At 44.3% G+C, this 22,464-nt stretch overlaps 1 protein-coding gene across 3 annotated transcripts in view; it reads right to left on the bottom strand.

The window, feature by feature from the left end:
* Nucleotides 1-468: 468 nt before the first annotated feature.
* The window catches only part of SLC12A1 (solute carrier family 12 member 1), a 245,755-nt gene continuing 223,759 nt past the window's right edge, over nucleotides 469-22,464 (bottom strand). For all 3 annotated transcript variants that reach the window (XM_069624794.1, XM_069624795.1, XM_069624796.1), the window contains exons 22-27: nucleotides 21,068-21,193; nucleotides 11,862-11,973; nucleotides 10,465-10,551; nucleotides 8,011-8,146; nucleotides 3,095-3,162; nucleotides 469-1,386 (exon numbers count right to left, since the gene is read on the bottom strand). In XM_069624794.1, the coding sequence (XP_069480895.1) occupies nucleotides 1,251-1,386; nucleotides 3,095-3,162; nucleotides 8,011-8,146; nucleotides 10,465-10,551; nucleotides 11,862-11,973; nucleotides 21,068-21,193 (665 nt within the window). In that variant the 3' untranslated portion in view covers nucleotides 469-1,250. The remainder of the gene's footprint in view (nucleotides 1,387-3,094; nucleotides 3,163-8,010; nucleotides 8,147-10,464; nucleotides 10,552-11,861; nucleotides 11,974-21,067; nucleotides 21,194-22,464) is intronic.

The raw sequence follows: 22,464 nt of genomic DNA on the forward strand, positions 1-22,464 counted from the left end.
GGTAATGGCAGAAGCACCTTTTATTTTTTTATGTCAATACCTGGAAATGGTGTGAAGAACTGGGATTTTGACAACACAACCTTAAAATGGTGCCAGTACTGCCCCTTTCTATGCATTACCTGGTATTCGATAGCTGACCTGCTGTAAGCTGTATGGACCAGAGCATCTCGCAACAATACCGGACCAGTGGTGGTACATTTTGGTTGTATGATTGCAATAGTTGAATGGCGTAACTACGTGCAATGATTTCCATGCTTGTACAAGGTTTGTACATCAGCCACAACAACTGTCTTTGCCAATGTTTGGGTATTCAACTAGCCCTGTTATTTAATATGAAGAGCCCACCACGCACTGTCATCCATACAGTCACCACTTCACAAACGGTGTCAATAATTTTACTGAAATGTACTCCAATTAATCTAGACATGTGTTAATCACTTTTAGTTGGTTGCACAGTACAAGAGCAAGGCATTTTTAAAATGTATTTATTTTATGTTTATAATGCACCAGAGGTTTAAGAAACACTCCAGAGTGCATTTATTTGTATCCTATACAATGACAAACCAAATTCTCTTTGATCAGAGAAATCACAAAAATTATTTCTGAATTTCTCTTGCCAAATACAAAGAAGTATACAAATGCTGTAAAACAAAAGAACAATAATACAACAGATCATACAATTGCATAATTAAGTAGTTTTAAAAGTATACTTTTTAATCTACTTTAAGATCACTTGCAGTAATTACACAGATGATTAAACAATCGTCCCCTTATGCTGTGCACTGATAATTAAATATTGTGGAAACTAATTTGTCAGTTATTTTATTGATCTGTGCAAATTGCCGATTTTCAGTCCTGGCAAAGTTGTCAGAAGTTTTAACCGTGATGCATCTAATGAGATCTGTAGCATACAAGAGGGGGGAGATGAGGGTGGGATTTAGGAGCCTGATGCCCCTGGGTTCCTTTCAGATCCAGATGTAGGTCTATTGCTGCCCTCAAAGTAGGGAATAGGTATTGGCCGGTGCCCATTGAGGATCGCTCCGGCAACAAAACTTGCCTATGCCACTGCCATACAGAATCTTGTTTATCAAGCACAAATCTCACTAGCATGCCTTTCTGCTCAGTATTTAAATTGTACTCTATACAGGGACATGATAAAGTGGTATTCATTTTCATCGTTATAGCAATGCAAGTGATAACACTTAAGAACTATTTGACTGACATACACGTGCGGAAAACCGGTTTTTTTGTTAGGAGTAGAAAGTCAGCACACTTTTATGATTTCCTCTGACCAAAAGAACAGGGGGAAGGTTCTTTGAAAGAATTTCTAGCCAAGCCATGTACAGGTAGTCCGACACCGTATGTTTCCTTGCCACGGGCAGGCTCCTACAAGAGAGCGACAGAGAGAGAGAGACATTATGACATTAAGTACATATCAACACAAGCGGGTTAAGATTCTGTTTGAACAATGTGTGAGTCCACGTGAACATCATTACAGATCTGTTTCCGTCTTAATTCCTGAAGCTGCTCATCATTTTTATTTCATTTCAAACTAACCATAAGATCCATTACGAGGTATGTAGTAATTCTGAGAAATTATCACCAAACTCGTTTATTCTTACTGCCGCTCTGTCTCACAAATTTACTTTGGGATTATGAGTGGGGCAACCGTGGTGTTATTCCCCATTTTTAGAGTAACATTATCATAGGGATTTTGGAGGATTTACCTCCTGTAATTCAGCTTCATTAAATCGTAATAATTTGAGGTAACGTGTAGGAGATGCCTTCAGCAATATTCTGGAGGTCAATACTCCACTTCACCACCATAGTAAGACTTTGGCAGTGTGGTACAACTGGTCTGACAGCAACAGAATTGCTGTCAAAAATGTACTGCACATCTAAATGTGTAATGCGCATTAATGTACTTGTTCCCAGCAGGGTGTAGAGAGATCATCTGGTGCTCACTTTTTGGGGAAGCAGGAGATCTTCTGTTTGAATTTTCAGCTTTTTGTCCTCGAGTGTGCAAGAAATAATATTGGTTGTCCATACTCTTGAAATGAATGTGGGCTGTATTTATGGCCAAAATCATCTCGTTTATTTGCTGTAAACATTTCTGACTGAAGTCCTATTCTTGATTTTTTTTTGTGTACGTATCTTAGGATCTTTCAGATTTTAATTAGCTGCTAAAGAATTGATGAAACATTCTATGTATCAAATTTGAAATGATTTATTGAGTTTTACCTAAAGATTTTATATGTAATAAAGGTGTGTTGAATCGAATCTTTGGTCCTCCACCTAAAACCCACAACAGTTGAGTACTTGGCTAGCTGCGGGGCCAGCTGCACAAACTTGGTGTGCTGCACTGAGGCTTGCAATGACGCCTGAAATGAGGTTCTAGATGCATTCTTACATTGCCTTTAAACTTCTAAAGCCGCCCATTGCCCACCACTGTTTGTGTCCTCATGCAGGAAGGCCTTGCTTCATCCATCAATATACCTAAATGTATTCTGCTCACCCTCTAACCCGGGCTACTGTTCTTGATATCGGATTAAATGAATAAAAGCCAATCGGGGACAGATTAATTTGTTTTCTTGTAAGGACGAGGTGGGGCCAAATGCCATCGGTACCCTGCGCGGGCCTCAGTGCCAACAATTTTTTTATTATGATATGTATGCTTTTTCAAGTGGGGGACTCGTTGACTAATAACAAGTATAAACACTTAAGGCGTGTGCGCAATTTCATTTCGGAGTCTTCGCAGACACGCATATGCTTTTATCAAAACAGAACATAACTCATATAAAGTTGACTGTTTCTTTATTAATCCACATGGCACTTCTAGTGTAAGGGTCCTTGTCCGTATTCAAAGATGGAAAACTTGTCCATTAATACCAATGTACCGTTCAGTATTAGCACAAAGTCAGTAGCAACACAACGTGCACTATTCTCCTTCCTGCCAGTACAATTATTGTATAGAAGTGTGGCTCTGCGTGTGGTTTATGTGAATGCACCTTGTATTTCAAATGCATGCTATAAAAAAATGCTGATCATATTTCTTATCTGAGCTTATTTTGGAAGTCTGAGACATGCTACTTACAAAACCACGAGGTTAGCGGATCTTGAATGTTCCTGCAGCAGTTCATTTAGACGGACTTGACGATAACTCTGTGCAGGGAAGAAACGTGAATTCTTTTTTTAGACTGTTAATAACAAAAAACAATGTAAAAAACCCCAGTGCTCTAGGCCACTCTTAGCTGGGGCACGTGGCATGATCAGTTATGGCCCACTGGAAAAGGTCTACAGCCCCTTAGACGCAATGTTTCAAATAACTGCAAAGGCTCCTTATTAGTTAAGTCTGATTTATTCTAGCCACTTAGCTTATGTCACAATTAGACATCTACAGGTCTGTATGGTTCCTGTATCAAACATGTCCCTTTGATGTCTTGGTTCTTCCAACCTTCCGCTTGCCATAAACATTTCAAGCATTGTTTGTGCACTTTGGTCTGCAGGTTCTCTAGTCCTATTAGCAAATAGCATTAATGAACCCCTCTACTCATTTTCGGACAGTTTCCTTCTGCTTACTTCTATGCCCGTTCCTGGCTTAGCTGCCTTCTCCTGGACCGGCTTCCCTCCCAAGCCTTAAGCTCAATAACCCATAATTAAGTCTGTGTAAATATTTTGATGTTAATTTTCCGAGTTCTCTTCAGCCCGCCTCAGCGACAAACTACTGAACAGGATAGAAACCACAATCCCCCTGAAACGAACATGCCTCAGCCAGCATTAGCTCCTATGGAACAATACCATAAAATAGGGAGGGTGGCCGGCCGGCCGGCCGGCCATCATGCCCTTCTAATCCTAGTCCCCTGAAAAGACTATCACTTTTGCCAACAACACGCTAACGAGGGCGCATCATTGTACATCCCGCCTCTCTAATAACCCAGCAGGTCGTAAGAGGATAGCTCTCCTTCCAGTGATGCCACTTTGGAAGTACAGGTCTATGTTAAAGGAATGCAGAGTCACTGGGACTGCCATATAGTGCCAGGAGTACAAGTGCATGGGGATACTAAAATAGAATATCAGAAACATAAACTTGTGCTTACCAAATGGTAGCTGCATGTAAATGTAAATGGAGATGCATAGCCACAGATGATGCAACATCTGCCACTTCGTAGAGGGTCAGTTTGATATATTTCCATCCCCACTCCAAATCCATCACCGCACCCCATGCTACAGATGCAAGCTGATGCCCAAAGGGTATCCCATACACCCCTTTGTACATTAGCATTGGCATGATAGCTAGTGCAATTAGGAGTCTCGATGCTTGTGTTATCTAGAGGGACCCAGGTTGAGGAGCCCATTGAGTGAAAGAACAGCCTATGTTTTTGAGCAAGCAAATTAGGCTTGACCCCAGCATGGAGGGGCAAGTGCTGTCCATAAACAAAAATGGTGCGTCAATCACTAAAAAGGGAATTCCCATAATTATTTTCAGACACGCCTGGCCGCATCAATAACTATCTACACAAGATAAAATTAAAACGGAGCAGTACCAGACAAGCACAGGGTGAGACCGGTGCCAGCGACGGCGAGAGTTGCACTACAAGAAAAGCTCAACAAGATGCTATCGGAAGGAACCATAGAGACTGTGGAGTCATCAGAATGGCTCAGCCCCATGGTTCTCATTAAGAAACAGAACACCACACTGGCGATTTGCGCGTCTGCATTGACTTACGCAGCCTAAATCTGGAGGTAATGGCGGACAGTTATCCCTTACCGAGCATAAATTAACTGATTTTGCTTAAGAAGGAGGCAAAGGTCTTTTCTAAACTAGATATGAGGGACGTCTACCACCAGATCACCTTGCATAGGGAGTCCAGTCCCCTCACTGCGTTCATAACCCCATTTGGAACAATCAATTCACCAGAATGCCTTTTGGGTTGTCCTCAGTGGCCTCTGTGTTCCAGCGCATGATGGACTCCCTTTTGAAAAACATTAGAAATGTCTTATACTTTCAAGATGGCATACTAATCTACTCAGAGGACAAGGAGACACATGATACAGCTCTCTGCAAAGTGTTGGCAAAACTACAAGAAGCAGGAGTGTGGCTATGCTATAACAAATGTGTACTGCAGGAGGACGAAGTAGAATATCTTTCGATACACCATATCCAAGGCAGGCATTAGCCCCAAGGATTTACTGCAAGCCACTGTGAAGGCGCCTCCCCCAACCAGCAAAGAAGAGCTAAGATCATATTTGGGACTATCCGAATACTACACAAAATTTGTGACAAATTTATCAGAGACCACTGCCCCAATGAGAGAATTGCTCAAGAAAGGTGCGGATTATCAGTGGAAGGCAGAGCAAGCTAAGTCATTTGAAGAAGTCAAAGAGGGCAAAAGGCATGCACCCTGTCTACAGCCCTTCAATCCTCAATGGAAAACCATGATCACCGTGGATGCCAGCGTGTATGGTACAGGGGCAACCCTCACCCAAAAGAAAGGCGAATATGACCATATTGTGGCTTTTGCGTCCAAGGCACTTTCGCAAGCAGAGAAAAATTACTCCACCATAGAAAAGGAGATGTTCGCATGCGCGTGGGCTGTGGATTACTTTTGCACATACGTCTCGGGTACAACATTTTTGCTGGTTACCAACCACAAACCCCTAGTGCACATACTGACCCCCCGGGAGGGACCTGTACAGTGACACCTCACGTTGCTCGCATCGCAGCTAAGCTGCAAAAATATACGTATGAAATACAACACATACACATTGCGGGGTGGAAAAATGCCCATGCTGACTGTATGTCCAGACTCCCATTGCGCAAAGACACGGAAACCAGCTTTCTACAGGATGAATGTGTCGTCTCATCACTCACTGACTTGAGGAGTAGGGAATTCCTCAAAATGAGCGAAGGGCACTGGAAAGAAGAAGCAGCCAAGGATGCCGCCACAACCAAAATCACAGAATGGGTTATAAAAGGGTGGCCTGATGAAAGGTCCATTCTGGAAGGGTTGCATCCCTATTTTAAAGAGTCAGATGAAATCTTCAAAAGTGAGGGGATGCTCATGAGAGGCGACCCAAGTAATCCCACCCATAGCAATGAGAAGAACCATTATATGCAGGGCTAACGCCGGTCATCTTGGAAACAGCATGACAAAAAAGAGAGTGAGGGAAGAATATTGGTGACCAGGAATGGACTTGGAAATAAGGACCATGACGAAGAGGTATCATGAGTGCGTGAATAGCGACAAGCGACTTAAAGTAAGACAAGTGCCACTACATCCCACAGAAGTGCCAGAAGGAGTGTGGCAAAAATTGGGCATGGACTTCATAGGCCCGCTAAAACTCATGGAACATGAACACAAGTATGGCATAGTGTTGTGGACTATGTATCCAAATGGGTAGAAGTTGAATTTGTTCCTAACATAACCACAGCCACAGTAATTCAGTTCCTCAAGGACTTTTTTTTTTTTTAAGAGAGAAGGGCTGCCCAGCGAAATGGTCACTGACAACAGAGTTCAACTCGTACCCAGAGAAATCCAAAAATTCATGAAGGAGAACAATAGCAAGTGAATCAAAGAAGCCTTATATTACCCTCAAGCAAATGGGTTGTGGGACGCACCAAAAGGTTAATTAAGGGTGCCTTGCAGTTAGCCACAGCAGCGAGACTCGACCCGCTCAGCACAGTCAAGGAAGCATAGATGCTCATCGCTTTACCCCCAACGGGGTTACAAATATATCACTGTTCCATCTTCTCAGAGGAGCCTCCACCCTGGTCCTGCCATGGGAGAGAGGATGAGGTGGCAGTGGTCGAAGTGTATAAAAAGAAGTAGTGGAACTATGTTCCCTGCCGGCCAGGCCCCCTTCCACGCACAATGCAATCCAACAAACAAATGCACCTGCTGTTTAAGGGACTGTTCAGTGCAGTGCAAGTTTCAACTGCTTCCTATGCTTTTATTTTAAAACAAAATCATTCTGGAACGGTTTCCTTTTAAAATAAAAGTATAGGAACAATAAAACCTAATTTTAAAAAGTAGAGGAGCACCGCTCTCGCTCACTTTGACAACTGGCGTGGTGGACATGGAAGAATTGGTGTGGTGAGTTAAGAAGAGCAAAGAAAACATGAGGAGATATAGTGACGAAAGGAGAAAGCCACAACAAAGCACAGTCTGAGAAGGAGATTTGATAAAGATTAAAATGTTACATAGAGATCCTGTGACTGGGTCCAAGTTCAGCAGACCAGTGAAAGTGGTGCAGCGAGGAACAAACCATGTACGCACCCAAGACGGGAAGCGATGGAACTTGGAGAGGGTGGCGCTATACGAAAAGAGGACAGAAGCATTCAGCCCTGCAACACAAGAGCAGAGAAGTCAAGAAGAGAGCTTGACCAAAGCGAACCCAACCATGAGAGAACAATCTGGACGTGAAGAGGAGGAAGACATAGGGACACCATCCCAAGTGGAAGCCAGTCCCAAGAGGAGTGCAGTGAGACAAGAGCAAACCAGTGAAACAGATGCAACACTGCAAGAAGAGAATGTAGAGAGCAGTCGACCACACAGAGAAAGAAGAAGACCAGGAAATGGAGTAAGACAAACGTTGTCCAACAATAGGAGGTATGTAGAGTAAAGGACTTCCAGGAAGTCCTGTTCCAGGTTTTGCAGGAGTTCCTGTGAGATTACGAGCAGGGCTTCTCGCAAATTACATTAGGTGCATGTCAAGCCAAGGGAAGGAAGGCTGCCCAACACTCTCCCCTGCAACCTCCTGCATGAGGGCCCACTGACTCACCTAAATACAGCAAAAGCAGCAGGACCATTTACCACCATACATAATCACTGCATTGTATACTGAGAGGTACCTTGGGGGTGAAGCCATAGTTATGTGTGTCACTTGAATAAATGAGCACTCCCTCAATCTCCTGCCTGCGTGTGATCATTGATACGACCACAACAGCATGTCATGTTAGTTAAACACTAGAAAAGATATGTTGAGTGTTTCCAAGTTCTAAAGTCTCACCTTTTCCTGGAATGCTTCCAGCTCTGCATCTGTAATTTTCCATGGGTTCTCTCTCCTTATCTTCTCCGCAGTCGGCAGGTCAGTGGCGCTGTCATGGAGGCGGAAGGGCTCGATCATCTCTTCGAAAAACTTCCAACTAAATGGGGGATAGCAGAGAAATACTTGCATCAGGAAACGTGCTCAATCGGTCAGAAAGGCCATCAGGATGACTCTAAGCGCTGCTGTAGTAGTGGTTTTCAATACCCCATGTAATGGTATTACGTTCACAGACCTCGGGTGGATGAAAAGCGCAGCTGGCCCTGCTGGGATATGAACGTGTGAAGTGCATCCTGGCCCTCGTGTCTGATGCGAGCGCTCAACAAGTGAGCTATCCTTCCCGTTAAATGAATGATGTTGGGCGACAGGTGGCAGGGCAGCTGTTGTGAACTATATGAAATCACGAATAGCTCGAAGTGACCGCGCCCAGTTTAAGATGTTCTCCATTGGGGATTCTGCACCATAGAGAATTTTCAAGTGCGAGTTCTGAGAATATTTAAGTGGCTGTTCCATGTTCTTGCCAGACCAATGCAATGAACACTACCCCCACTCAAAGGAAAGTCAGGTATTCGGGAGTCGGTCACCCAGATTAACATGTTCTCAGAAGCCAGCCTAGCAAAGCAAACGCCCGAAGGACTCCTGCACCTCATTCCCTTTGCTTTCTGGTTTAAATTTGAGTCCACCAACACCCTGCACCAAAACCTATGTGACCACTTATACTATTGCAAGTCGATAATAAACGATCACAGATTCGCAGTACTGTTTAAAATAAATGCACCAGCGTGTGTTCATCTGGACTTTTCCCTTTTGTTTTAGGTCAGGGGTATAAATGCTTTGGCCTATGACCCCCTAACCGTTGACTATGTCGGACAGGGCTGATGGGAGACGTAGTTCAAAACAGCTAGAGAGCCAAAGGTTGCAAACCAATGTTCCAGATAATTACTAAAAACTCGGATATTAATCTGTCTCCGCTGATACATACAGTCACACGGTGGCATGTTGTTCTGTACTCCTGTTAACACGTGTTCTAATGTTTACTTTATGAAGCAGTCAGATTACGTTTTTTAAATACAAATAAAAAAGGGACCTGACTTCCATACATGATGCCATTTTAATTTCACATCTGTGTTCATATAGTTTTCTTTAAGGCATGCAACAATATACGTCGGTGATGATAGCGCCTTTTTATACATGCCTTTTTGGAGAAGTAGCCAGGTGCTTCCATGTAAACATGACATTTCTGCAATTGATGTCCATGAAAGCACTCCTCATTGGTTGTTCCCTCTATCTAAAGAGGTCCTGTGGCACCGATTGCAAAGCCGGACAGACCGGTTGCTCACCATAGGATGACTGGCTTCCCTTTGACCATTATATGTGGCCTACGCTTGTGTGAGTTGTAGGCGCTCTCTCACACTGAGCACTACATTGCCTTCACACACCTAATGGGAAGCTGTATTCCCACTCTGCGTCCACAGCTTGGGATGCTTCTGACTGCCTCAGGAACCAAGGCTGATGCTTTCATGTCCTTGTTTCGAGATTTGATCCTGTCTAACCTTCTTTCTAGACACATTCTTAAATGTGAAATTGACAGAAGCGGGGAGATGTAAAGCACCCCAGAACTCTTCCTTAGCTACAGGGGAAATGCACCAGGGAGGAAACCTTCAAATGCCCCACAGTTTCCTGCGTCACTCCGTGTTCAATGTTTCAAGGCGCTTTCATCTCACAAAACATCCCTGTGCATTCCATCACCCCTCAAAGAGTATCTGGCACTTTGAAAGGGCTTGTCTAGGTTTGGTAACCGGTTGCTCCCTGAATGGGGAACTGGCCACCTCTACGCAGTTTATGTAGTTTGGGGAGAAAGTCTGCCACAGCATTTTTGTGAAAGCCGAGTTTCTGCCTCCTGTGTCTTTTCGGCCCAACCACTCTCTGCTTGGTCATTTATTATCAGACTTTTGGAACGGCCGAGAGCAAGACATACAATTAAGGCTAAGTTACATTCGTTGGGACACCTTTAACCATCTTTTAACCATCCTCCATTCACTCCCAGCACTTTGGCCACTCTGATCACTGGAAAATTTAAATTTTGGGCAACTGAGGTACTTAAGTGCCGCCTATTTGTAAACTGTAACTGTTTCTATGCACCTTTTATCTGTCCTTTTAACTGTCCAACTGTCTGTGTGCAACAAAATTAAATAATGATTCGTACTAGTTACTTGTATGGTGGGATTATGGTGGGATTATAGCGTTACTGCTGGCAGAGTGTGGCACGTGTGTAATGGATCGGTTGCCCCCAGAACTGGGTAATCACAGAAACGGCATATTTTGAGAAGAGTGTGACCTGTATTACAAGCATAGTGGCATTCTGAAAACAATTCAAATCTATCACAATTCACAGGACACAACTTCCGCTATTCTTACCTTTCTTTGCTTGGTTTATTGTTTATGTCTCCAACGATATGAATTTCAGCAAACTTGATTCTGAATTTGTTGAGAAGTGAAGCCATCCTGAAAACAGTAGAACACATTTGCAAACGATTAATGTCATTGTTCAATAAAGAGCTTTACCACACTCCTGAAAGCATCTCACAGGTTGCACCGCATGACTCTGGCAGGGTGCCCGCAGCACCGTTCCCTGTTCATATGCCATGGGAATCGGGTTCACGTACAAGGAACAGACAGTGTGGCTTCTGGCTCCGTTCCTCTTGCGTAGAACACACTCTCCTATTCGTTTTCTTTAGTTGTCAGTATTGAGATTGTCAGTGTGAACATGGGGAGAGAGATATATATATAATAAGCCACCAGCATTGCAATGTGTTAAAGTGCCAGGCTATGGGGCTTTTACTACACTGTATGGCAAAGGATGGCGGGCAAGAAAGATGCAACATTGAAATCTTCGAGGCAAAGTGAATAGGGGGAGCGGATATTTTACAGACTAGAGAAGCTGATCAGATCTTGGCGGGCATACTTGAGAGGGTCCACCTGTCCTTGGATGTTTAGGACTTGCTGAGCCGTCTCCTCAAGCGGGAGGCCACTGTGTAAAGGAACTTGCAAGCTTGAGGGTTCACCGATCATCCACAGAAATGCTTGACACCAAACGGGCAGAGCCTGCAGATCATACTTCATGGATGTAATGTGGTTGACGTTGCCATGCTACCTGGCAAAGAGTGCACAGCACCACATGGATGTCACCGCCTCGGGCCAATGAGAACTTCTGCTAATGCCTAGGGACGGATAGTTGGGACCAAGTCTTGGACACGTGGTTCCAAATCCAGGGCAGATGATGAAGGTGCAGCCCATGCAAGCAGGTTGTCCACTCCCTGCCGCGGGTGCCCACAGCTGGATACTGAGGAAGCCGCTCACCAGTACCAAGTGGTTATTATTTTGATTATTAGTATCTTCAACAAAAACAGGGACATCTTGCACCTGAGCAGAGATGTGACAAGTACCACAGGTCTAAAATGTCTCATTTATATTGGGGGGCTTTGTCAAGCAGTTGGGACAGTGCATAAGTGCGTTTAAGCAGCCTCGTGATCTCACACTTATCTCTAATCCTTTTACGTGTGTGCTTTCTAGTGTTAGCTGGCATACTTTTATCATTAACCTAAGCGTTCACGGCTCCAAAATACCTTAATGTGCCAGACTGAAGGATCGATCGACCTAACCCTGATTATTTGAGCCAACCTTTAAAACATTGCCTGTTGTGTTTCAAAGGGAGGTTGCACCGAGGTGCCTTTCACAGCACCTGATGGATCCCTCTATGATCTGGTTTTGGAGGCCTGCATTTTGAGCAGTAGCAACAATGGATGGATATTTACGCGAGCTTGTCGTCTTCAAGGCGATGAACCTTTCCTCCGATGAAGATTCTCAGTTTGCAATCCTTCCACTTTTTCCTGGTGGTCAGAATATATGGGATCAGCAGGGTTAAGCCTATGGAGAAACATCAAGGAAAGAAGGCCAGGTAAGTTTTTAAAAAAAAACACAACACATTTAGGATTCCTGCAACAGATCATATGGTGCATAGCAAGTCAATGTGGCTCGAAGTAAAACACACGTGAAAAGTCTATTGTGCTGTCAACCAGATCACACTGTAAGCCAGATACGCTTGAATGAGGCATGATGGCGTATGTATGAAGATCGTACAGTGAAGCCATCAGATGCTTAAACATGTTTACAGCGAAAGTAGAAGACGAAATCCTCAAACCCAAACCTTCATAAATGTCCCCACACATTGCACTTTGTTGCATGCTACCATTTCCCTTTATTTTGCAGGCATACCTTAGCCCATCGTCGTCAAAGGATTCTTCATCTGCGACGTTAACATCACGCTCAACCTGTTTCTTTTACTTTCTGCCTCGGGATGTTATATCTTATTTATTTTTGGGGGATCCGTGCTGCCCATCACCAAGACGCTTCTATAAAGGTTGGGTTTTGCCATTATAAACCAGGCAATATCTGTGGTGGACAGACGTTCGTGCCTTTACCACAACCCACCAGGGGCAACTCCTCTAGGGACCACTGGCTGATAAATCAGCGGGATCCAATGTGCAAGCTACGTGCAGTGCTGAAACCCTGCTTCCATTGCACACAGTATCCTGGCCATATTTCCTACCTATTGCAATACAAGTCATGTTCTCACATCTGGTCAGCTTTAGTGTTTTTTCCACTTCCATAAACCACATTCAGAATACTTTCCCTCTTGTCCTAGCCCCAGATCACTAGAACGACCCATTTTCCACTCGCCTACTTCTCATATTAATCTTTTGTTGTTTCACCATGCCTCTTCCTTGGCTATTCCCTGCTCGCCAACATCCTGATCCTGGTAGCCATTTCCATTTGTTATAGGTTTGTGTCTACCACATTTTTCGGGTTTGGGTGAAGTATCTTTTCCTCTTCTTTTAAAAATACAATCATTTTATAAAAATGACTACTTGCCAGAAAAAAGCCATGATATTCACCAAATCATGTATCTGTATTTATTAGGCGGTGAAGCCTGGTGATATCCAAGCCTTGTATTGAATAGAAATGAATGGGAGCTGTTTCCTCTGTCTCAGTGTTATATGTGATTAAAGATATTGGAGTTAGGAATGCTGCAAATATCTTCCCAAAATAAAGTGGCAAACTGAATTTGGTTCATGCAGATTCTGATTTTATTTAAAATGTTCAGTGATTGCAAGACTGTAGTTTTTATTCTCCTAAGAGTTTGTTTTCCATCTCTAGTGAACTTTCCCCAGATTTACTTTGTGGGTGTTTTTTGTTGAAAACATTTTGTAAGTTGTAATGGGTACAGGAGACAACATTATACCTGGCTATTAGGACAATAATTCCTTTTTCTTTATTGTACGTTTGGCTATTCAACAACCCCTAAGCAAATTACAAATAAACATACAAATAAACATACAAATAATTCCACATGATGATACATAGTTTTGCCAACAAAATTTAAAAGTAGGATAATAATGAAACCGCGCAGACCATTACTGCAGATTTGGATTTGCGAGTTATAAGGGAAGTCAATAATATCCCCTCACAATTGCATCCGCAACTATTGACCGAGTCAGTAAAGAGACCTTTAGCGTATGCTACCTGGCGGTGCCCCGTGAAGTCTGTACTATTCCGCACCACTGTCTCTACTATTGTGTGCTGGTCTAAGAGAGTCATGAAGGTTACATACAAAAAGAAGCCTGGTGTTGGTGTATACAGGTTAGCCTAACCCAGGAATCCTCACTCTCTTGCATGCCCCTGTCCTCTCTCAAGGTCCATGGGGACAGGGTACCACATGTATTGGTTGGAGGATGTATTTGCCATTTTTAGAGAGATGGCATGACTATGTTTAGGAGACGGACCTGTCCACCATCTCCTGGTAAAATCCAGTGTGGGGCTATAGCCACCTTTTATTCCTATGAAATGCAGAAATAAGGACTTGCATAAATATGGTTATGGCATTGCTGGTGCAGGATTTCCTGGAGCCTTCCAGCCCAAGGCCAAACATGGCGAGTGTAACTGGGAAGCTCTCCTCAAATCTGAATCAACAGACTGAGTTTGCATTGGAAGAAACCAACAAATGTTGAATGTGGTGACACCCGTAGAATGCCGGCTGCAGTAATACTTTAATGGATACAATGTGTAATTGCAGGCTTGGATTCTTACCCCATCCCAATTCTGAATACTTCTGGTGGTCTGCTCTTTTGCTTTGCAGAACATCTGAAGAAGATGCTGACCTGAAGTCGGGAGAAGATCTGCTGTAGCGCGCAACTTCACGAGATTCCCCCGACTTCAAAGATCTGCTCGTCTTTGACAGAAAAGGCTCACCAATCTAAAAGTGTTAGATGATTGATCTGTGCCATAGGGAACCACGCTGCACCTCACTGATGAGGCCCAACAAGGCCGAAACACGTCTGGGGTTGCTTGTGTTTCCGTGCAGAGGGGACCTGGCCTAGCAGTTCGGGCTGGGCTGCTCCCATTGGTGTCAGTACCTGACTGATTTGTATATGACTGGACCCCTTTTGCAATGGCACAGACGGGCTAAAAAACAGTGGTGTGGAAGGTTGCCCAGAGCAGTGCCAGTGGTTCAGATAAATTCAAAACCTTCCACCCATCACTTTTTTGGTTTTAGAAGACTTCTCTGTCATTCCTTGTCTCGTGGAGCCAGCCTTGACACAAGCTTCAAAATCTGTGCTCTCCAGAAGCCTTTGTTGCCTTCTCGCTGCCCAGAACCTACAATATAGTGGTGAGAGCACACCCACCCATATACCATGTAACTGACAGTCTGAGGCGTGTGGCTACAAAGCCTTATCCAGGGTATGAACTAGTCAGGACACCAAAACCGGTGGCCCCATCTGGCCAGCACCACAACAGTCTGTTGCATCTAGTACCACCACTGTGTTGCGGCTGCACTCCACAGTGTGTGTCTGCATTGTGATCATTAACACTGGTCCGGGCAGCACTGAACCTGTCACAACAGCAGAGTCTTTTCTTTAACGGAAAGGACTGCATTGCACCACATCAACACTCAACTGGGAGACCATCACCATCTCAACATCAGAAATGTGCGTAGCATGTGGAACCGAAGCCCACTGGCTCAGCAGATTAGAGACCAAACTTGAACCCCCTGCTTGTCCATTTTTGGGTCATCATCAAGTAACCCACCAGCGACGACCGCCCAGAAGATCCTAACCAACTTGGTTAGTGCATATGCAAGGGGTTCCTGTGCACAGACACTGCCTTGCACTATTGTGCACCCCATTGTTTATCTGCAGTATTTCCATTTGCTACATGCATATGGGGTCTCTGAGTAGCTCTGTCATTCTTGCTAAAAACTAAAAGGTACCGTATGTGAGGCTCCCATTTTACTAAGTGATCCCGGTGTTAGTCTGTACATTGTCCAATACGCACCCCTCCTAAGAGCTAGGCCTTGATGACCCAACCATGCCTACTGTAGGCGTGCCAAGGAAGCTATGAGAAAGTCAGTGTTGCCTAGAAGAGGAAGCACACCAGCCCATAAACATAGCATTGTTTATGTTTTAGGATTGTGTGAGAACAATAGGTAATCCTTAGTGGTTGAATTAAGCTTCAACTAAACTTCATAATTATCTTCATCCCCAAGGGTGTCCATTAGACCTGGCCCACCACCTCCCCTCTCACCAGTGATGCAGTTTAAATCACTCCAATCAGAAGGTCCCGCTGTATCAGAAGTAGTTGGGAAGAATGTGTTGGAGTATTCTCAGTTGTAAACGTAAGCACACGTAGTTGTATCTCCGGCTCCCCGAGCAGGTTGATCTCTTTTTACTTTAGTTGACAAGGAAAGACTCTGCAGCATGAAGGCAACGCCTCCTTTTCTCGTTTGCTTCGGTTTGGTTCATTTGAGTCCATTGCTTGTTGATCGCACTCCTCTGATCCCATCTTATGCTCTCTGCATGGCAATCCCTCTCGCTTACTCTGCACCCTTCCTCTTTGGATCATGCCACGTGGGTCTGGCTTGTCCTCGCACTGCTTCGCAAAAGCACAGCTTTCGCAGTGCCTGGTCTCTACTAAAGACCTTCAACCATCAGAGGTGAATGTGCATTCAGATAACTGCTGGCTCAACAGGCCCCGGCAGGATTAGAGGTCTCCGCCGTCAGCGTTCGATCAAGGCCGTGTTCTTGGTGGATCTGACAGCCTCAGCTTTCATTACGCTGGATCAAATCCTCTCATTGGACGACCTGATGACCAGTGATGGCAACCGCCAGGTTAGCTCAGTTTGAGCCATTGGCCACCATCTTTTACACCAGACTCACTCTGGTACCCAGCAACACCATTAAGACTGAAGCAAGAATCCTCCCAAATCATTGTGTGATAGCAGAAATGGATGGATCTGACTGCCAGGTTTTACAGAAAGGTTATTTGGGCGAGGCAGAGGATACAAAGGGAACCGATAGGCATGATGTGACACGGGCACAGGAAAGACCCGTCCTCACCCTGCCCTTCGAACAGCTTTTAATACTGGGGCACACCACTGACTCTTTTCTCAGGTTGGTCAGACAGGGTGTATAAACAGGAAATATTTTATGAGTTTGCAAAAGGAAAATGACTTCAGATGGACATGCAGACCTTAAGAAGTCTTTAACAAGTGGTGAGAAGAAAATTGGGATGAGAGCTTGTCTTTGTGATTAGGACCAACATGTCTCAAGGATTCGCATCAGGAGGACCGCAGGAGATGGCAGAGCACTGCCAGTGTGAGACGGCTGTATTTCTTGAGCGGCTTAGACAGGGGTTGTGGACTCACTAAAGATTTGAACCGTGTGTGGGTTTCTATGCCAGCCGAAGCTTGAATGGGCATTTTCATAGGGTTCGGGCTGAGAGATTAGTTGTGTACTTTTTGATTGGAAGTTATGCAAATTAAGTAGGAATGGCCTTTTAAGAGGAAAGTATCCCTTTCCTTTGTCCTTCTCACCTGTCCTCATCCCTGGTTCATGTTTTCACCGTCCCCTGCTACATCTGGCCTGTGAGCCACATTCTCTCACCCCATTGTAAAGGACCCATGTTCTCTGTTATCAATGCTACATTCTGTAAGCGTTTTTGGGCCAAAAATGCATTGCTTCCCTGTGATTTCTATAAATAAAAAAATCATTTGTTTATAACAAATAAAGCTGAATTCGGGTTTGGAGGAAGCCTTGCAATGTGACTCACACTGCTCTCAGTTTACATGACAGCCTGCACTTTGCAAGTTTGAACCCTACGGCCAGGCCGACGACTCACCCTTTTAAATTTCCGAGGTGGACACATTGAATGCCATAATATGAGACAATGGGCCTCATTACAGGTTGGGCGGTCCGGAATTAACAGTGGCGGTAAACCCGCCGCCACTCTTAATTCCGGACCGCCCGATCCCGAGTCCTGCAGGCGGGAGGTGATGTTCCCGCCAGGTCTGACCTGGCGGGTTTAACACCACCTGCCTGCAGGCGGACGTGGAAACACCAGCACCATCACGAGCTGGTGCCGGTGTTTCCACTTCCCCATTCCCATTGAGTCCTATGGAACTCAATGGGAATGGGGATTTACCGAATTCCACCTCCGGAATTCCCGGGACACCAGGGTCGTAATGCCCTGGTATTTCCGGGAGTCACGGAGGCGGAATGGTAATACGAGTCTGGCGGTATCCAGGCTGTTTTACAGGACTCGTAATGAGGTCCAATGACACCAGCTAAGGTGCTTAAAGCAGGAGGAATCTCTGTGTAAGAACACTTATTATTATTATTAGTGGGGGCTGTGGATATTCTTTCTTCCAATAACGCTTGCTAGCCTTCTAACTGGCTCTGGGATTATATCTTGGCTTTTGGACAATTCTGACATTTGAATTGCAGATTAGGAGCCCATGCAATCTTGATTCATTCACCACATTAACAAGTATGAACTTCTTCATACCCTGAGCGTTCATCTGTGATCTGATTCATAATAATTTGAATGCGTTTTTGCATAGCACTTCTTGCTTGACTCCAGCTTCTAAGCACTGTGATAACTGGTGCTATTAACCAGCGCATTTCTACTCAATGCATCGACCTCGGTAGGACAAAGGGCTTAGTCTTTCGTGCTGTGGGATTTTGAACTTGTGAAGTGCAGACTGGCCCCACGTCGGAGGTGAGTGCTTAGTACGTGAGCTATGCACCTGGGCGATGAATTCTCCAACGCTTCACACAAATACAATCTACATAGCAAACAGAAGTAGCATGACCTCAGTGAATGATCCCTTATCACACAGGCTTAGCACTTCAATGCCTTCCTTAGCTGCAGGTGCTTTACATATGCACCCAGATAGACAATAAACAAACCCTGCATTCAATATGACCGAGGCATAATGTATTCCTTCAGACATCCCACTGCATTGAAAGCTGGCAGCAGTGTAACCTGGTCAGATATGGTAAAGCTACTTAGCAATACACATGTTTCCCTAGAGACCCAAGCTACTCCTCACTGATGAGCCCCAACAAGGGCGAAACATGTTTGGGGATGCTTGTGGTCTCGTGCAGAAGGGATGTGGCCTAGCAGTTCAGGCTGGTCTGCCCCTTTTGGGGTGGGGCCAAGCCTGATTTGCATATGGTCTTTCCCCTTCTGTAATAGCTTGGCAAGTTAAGAGCGGTGGTCTGGAGGGTTGCCCAGAGCCATGCCAGTGGTTAAAATTCATTCTAAACCTTCCAGCCATCACCTCTTTATTTTTGCTTTGTCACCCCGAGTGGGACGGGTATGCCCAGACGTGGGTCCCGTGCCTGCTGGGCCTAGAGACCCAAGCTACTCCTCACTGATGAGCCCCAACAAGGGCGAAACATGTTTGGGGATGCTTGTGGTCTCGTGCAGAAGGGATGTGGCCTAGCAGTTCAGGCTGGTCTGCCCCTTTTGGGTTGGGGCCAAGCCTGATTTGCATATGGTCTTTCCCCTTCTGTAATAGCTTGGCAGGCGAAGAACGGTGGTCTGGAGGGTTGCCCAGAGCCATGCCAGTGGTTATGATTCATTCTAAACCTTCCAGCCATCACCTCTTTGTTTGAGCTACTTAGCAATACACATGTTTCCCTCTGCATCAGACATCTTATTGCATTGAAAGCTAGCAACAGTGTAACCTGGTCAGATATGGTAAAGCTACTTAGCAATAGACATGTTTCCCTCTGCATCGGACATACCATTGAATTGAAAGCTAGCAACAGTGTAACCTGGTCAGATATGGTAAAGCTACTTAGCAATAGACATGTTTCCCTCTGCATCAGACATACCATTGAATTGAAAGCTAGCAACAGTGTAACCTGGGCAGATATTGTAAAGCTACTTAGCAATACACGTTACCCTCTGCATCGGACATCCCATTGCATTGAAAGCTAGCAACAGTATAACCTGGTCAGATATGGTAAAGCTACTTAGTAATACATGTTTCCCTCTGCATCAGACATCCCATTGCATTGATGCTAGCAACAGTGTAACCTGGTCAGATATGGTAAAGCTACTTAGCAATACACATTTCCCCCTGCATCAGACATCCCATTGCATTGAAAGCTAGCAACAGTGTAACCTGCTCAGATATGGTAAAGCTACTTCGCAATACACGTTTCCCTCTGCATCGGATATCCCACTGCATTGAAAGCTAGCAACAGTGTAACCTGGTCAGATATGATAAAGCTACCTAGCAATACACATGTTTCCCTCTCCATTGGACATACCATTGCATTGAAAGCTAGCAACAGTGTAACCTGGTCAGATATGGTAAAGCTACTTAGAAATACACGTTTCCCTCTGCATCAGGCATCCCATTGCATTGAAAGCTAGCAACAGTGTAACCTGGTCAGATATGGTAAAGCTACTTTGCAATACACATGTTTCCCTCTGCATCGGATATCCCATTGCATTGAAAGCTAGCAACAGTGTAACCTGGGCAGATATTGTAAAGCTACTTAGCAATACACGTTTCCCTCTGTATCGGACATCCCATTGCACTGAAAGCTAGCAACAGTGTAACCTGGTCAGATATGGTAAAGCTACTTCGCAATACACATGTTTCCCTCTGCATCAGCCATCTCATTGCATTGAAAGCTAGCAACAGTGTAACCTGGTCAGATATGGTAAAGCTACTTAGCAATAGACATGTTTCCCTCTGCATCGGACATACCATTGAATTGAAAGCTAGCAACAGTGTAACCTGATCAGATATTCTAGAGCTACTTAGCAATACACATGTTTCCCTCTGCATCAGACATCTTATTGCATTGAAAGCTAGCAACAGTGTAACCTGGTCAGATATGGTAAAGCTACTTAGCAATAGACATGTTTCCCTCTGCATCGGACATCCCATTGAATTGAAAGCTAGCAACAGTGTAACCTGATCAGATATTGTAGAGCTACTTAGCAATACACATGTTTCCCTCTGCATCAGACATCTTATTGCATTGAAAGCTAGCAACAGTGTAACGTACTCAAATATTGTAAAGCTACTTAGCAATACATGTTTTCCTCTGCATCGGACATCCCATTGCATTGAAAGCTAGCAACAGTGTAACGTACTCAGATATTGTAAAGCTACTTAGCAATACAGGTTTCCCTCTGCATCGGACATCCCATTGCATTGAAAGCTAGCAACAGTGTAACATACTCAGATATTGTAAAGCTACTTAGCAATACATGTTTCCCTCTGCATCAGACATCCCATTGCATTGAAAGCTAGCAACAGTGTAACATACTCAGATATTGTAAAGCTGCTTAGCAATACATGTTTCCCTCTGCATCAGACATCCCATTGCATTGAAAGCTAGCAACAGTGTAACCTGGTCAGATATGGTAAAGCTACTTCGCAATACTCATGTTTCCCTCTGCATCGGACATCCCATTGCATTGAAAGCTAGCAACAGTGTAACGTACTCAGATATTGTAAAGCTACTTAGCAATACATGTTTCCCTCTGCATCGGACATCCCATTGCATTGAAAGCTAGCAACAGTGTAACCTGGTCAGATATTGTAAAGCTACTTAGCAATACACGTTTCCCTCTGCTGCCGATTCGGCTCGCTTACCTCCATCATCAAAGAGCCACCACACATCAATGGTGCCTTTCCCTTGCTTCTTCTTAAACTGAGTGCTCGCCTCCACCAGCCTCTGGTTGCACTCACCCACGTGCATCGAAGGAGCCGTGTTCATGTCTGCGAAAGGCAAGGAAAAAGGACACTGATCTTATGTGCTCAGAAAATGGCTGCCCAATAAATCTCTGAAAGGGGAGTGGAGAAGGCTGTGTAAAAAAGAAAATGTTCCATCTTTGATTTATCAATCGTGATAATATGTTGTGGTCTTGCTTGGCAAAGGCTACTCGCCCCTCGGTTGCGCATCCTCTCGTGTATTCCCATCAGAATGCTGTGCTGTATAATGTTTCTCATTATTTAGTAGAACATTTTCTCCTCCGGTGGGTTGGCATACACGTTGGCCCGATAGAGTGGCACAGCAGTTCTGGGGACAATTCTGCAGCAGTGAACCGCAAACTAGGTATCACCCATATATTTTGTGCGACTTTCTTTGTAACTAACTGGTGTGTTTGTTGGGCTAGATCAGTTCTCATGCATAAAGTATAGCCTCTCGACAATAACAAACTGATATATATATATATATATGTATATATATATGTATATATATATATATATATATATATATATATATATATATATATATATATATATATATATGAAAGCTATGGTGGGTTTAAAAAGGTTTGAAAACCTTTTTTTCAAACCTTTTTACACCCACAACGATGTTCTTGGTGTTGTGAAAACAGGGCGAAATGCTTCAACCACAAGGCTGTCAGGACTATACTGCACTGATGATCCCTAATAAGGGTGAAACCAGGTATGTAGTTGTCCTGGCAGCCTTGCAATGTCTGTCTTGGTTTGATTAAGATATGTATAAAGTAGCACTGCCCGCTTAGACGAAGACAATTTCCTGGAGAAAAAGGTTTGCATTTGAGCTAATTTCATACCCACAATGCCTTGCTGTTGTGGCTCAGAACTGGAGGTGAACTTCCAGCGATGGCTACTTGGTGGTATTGTGGAATTCGTGACTTGGCTCAAATGGACTTTCCATATATCTATATCTATATCTATAGTCTTCATTCCACTCTCCCCTTCCCCCGTAGAGAGCCCAGCCTTTACAACAGCATGAAAAACTGCACACAGCAAACCCATCAACAGCAGGACCCTGGGGGCTGAATCACAATTAATCATGCCCTAAGAATAAAAGGTGTGTGTATATATATATATATATATATATATATATACACACACACACACACACACAAACTCTCTCTCTCTCTCTCTCTCTCTCTCTCTCTCTCTCTCTCTCTCTCTCTCTCTCTCTCTCTCTCTCTCTCTCTCTCTCTCTCTCTCTCTCTCTCTCTCTCTCTCTCTCTCTCTCTCTCTCTCTCTCT

Source organism: Ambystoma mexicanum, chromosome 11, assembly GCF_040938575.1.
Source record: "Ambystoma mexicanum isolate Mex_15411 chromosome 11, UKY_AmexF1_1, whole genome shotgun sequence".
In the NCBI taxonomy this organism is placed as follows: domain Eukaryota; kingdom Metazoa; phylum Chordata; class Amphibia; order Caudata; family Ambystomatidae; genus Ambystoma; species Ambystoma mexicanum.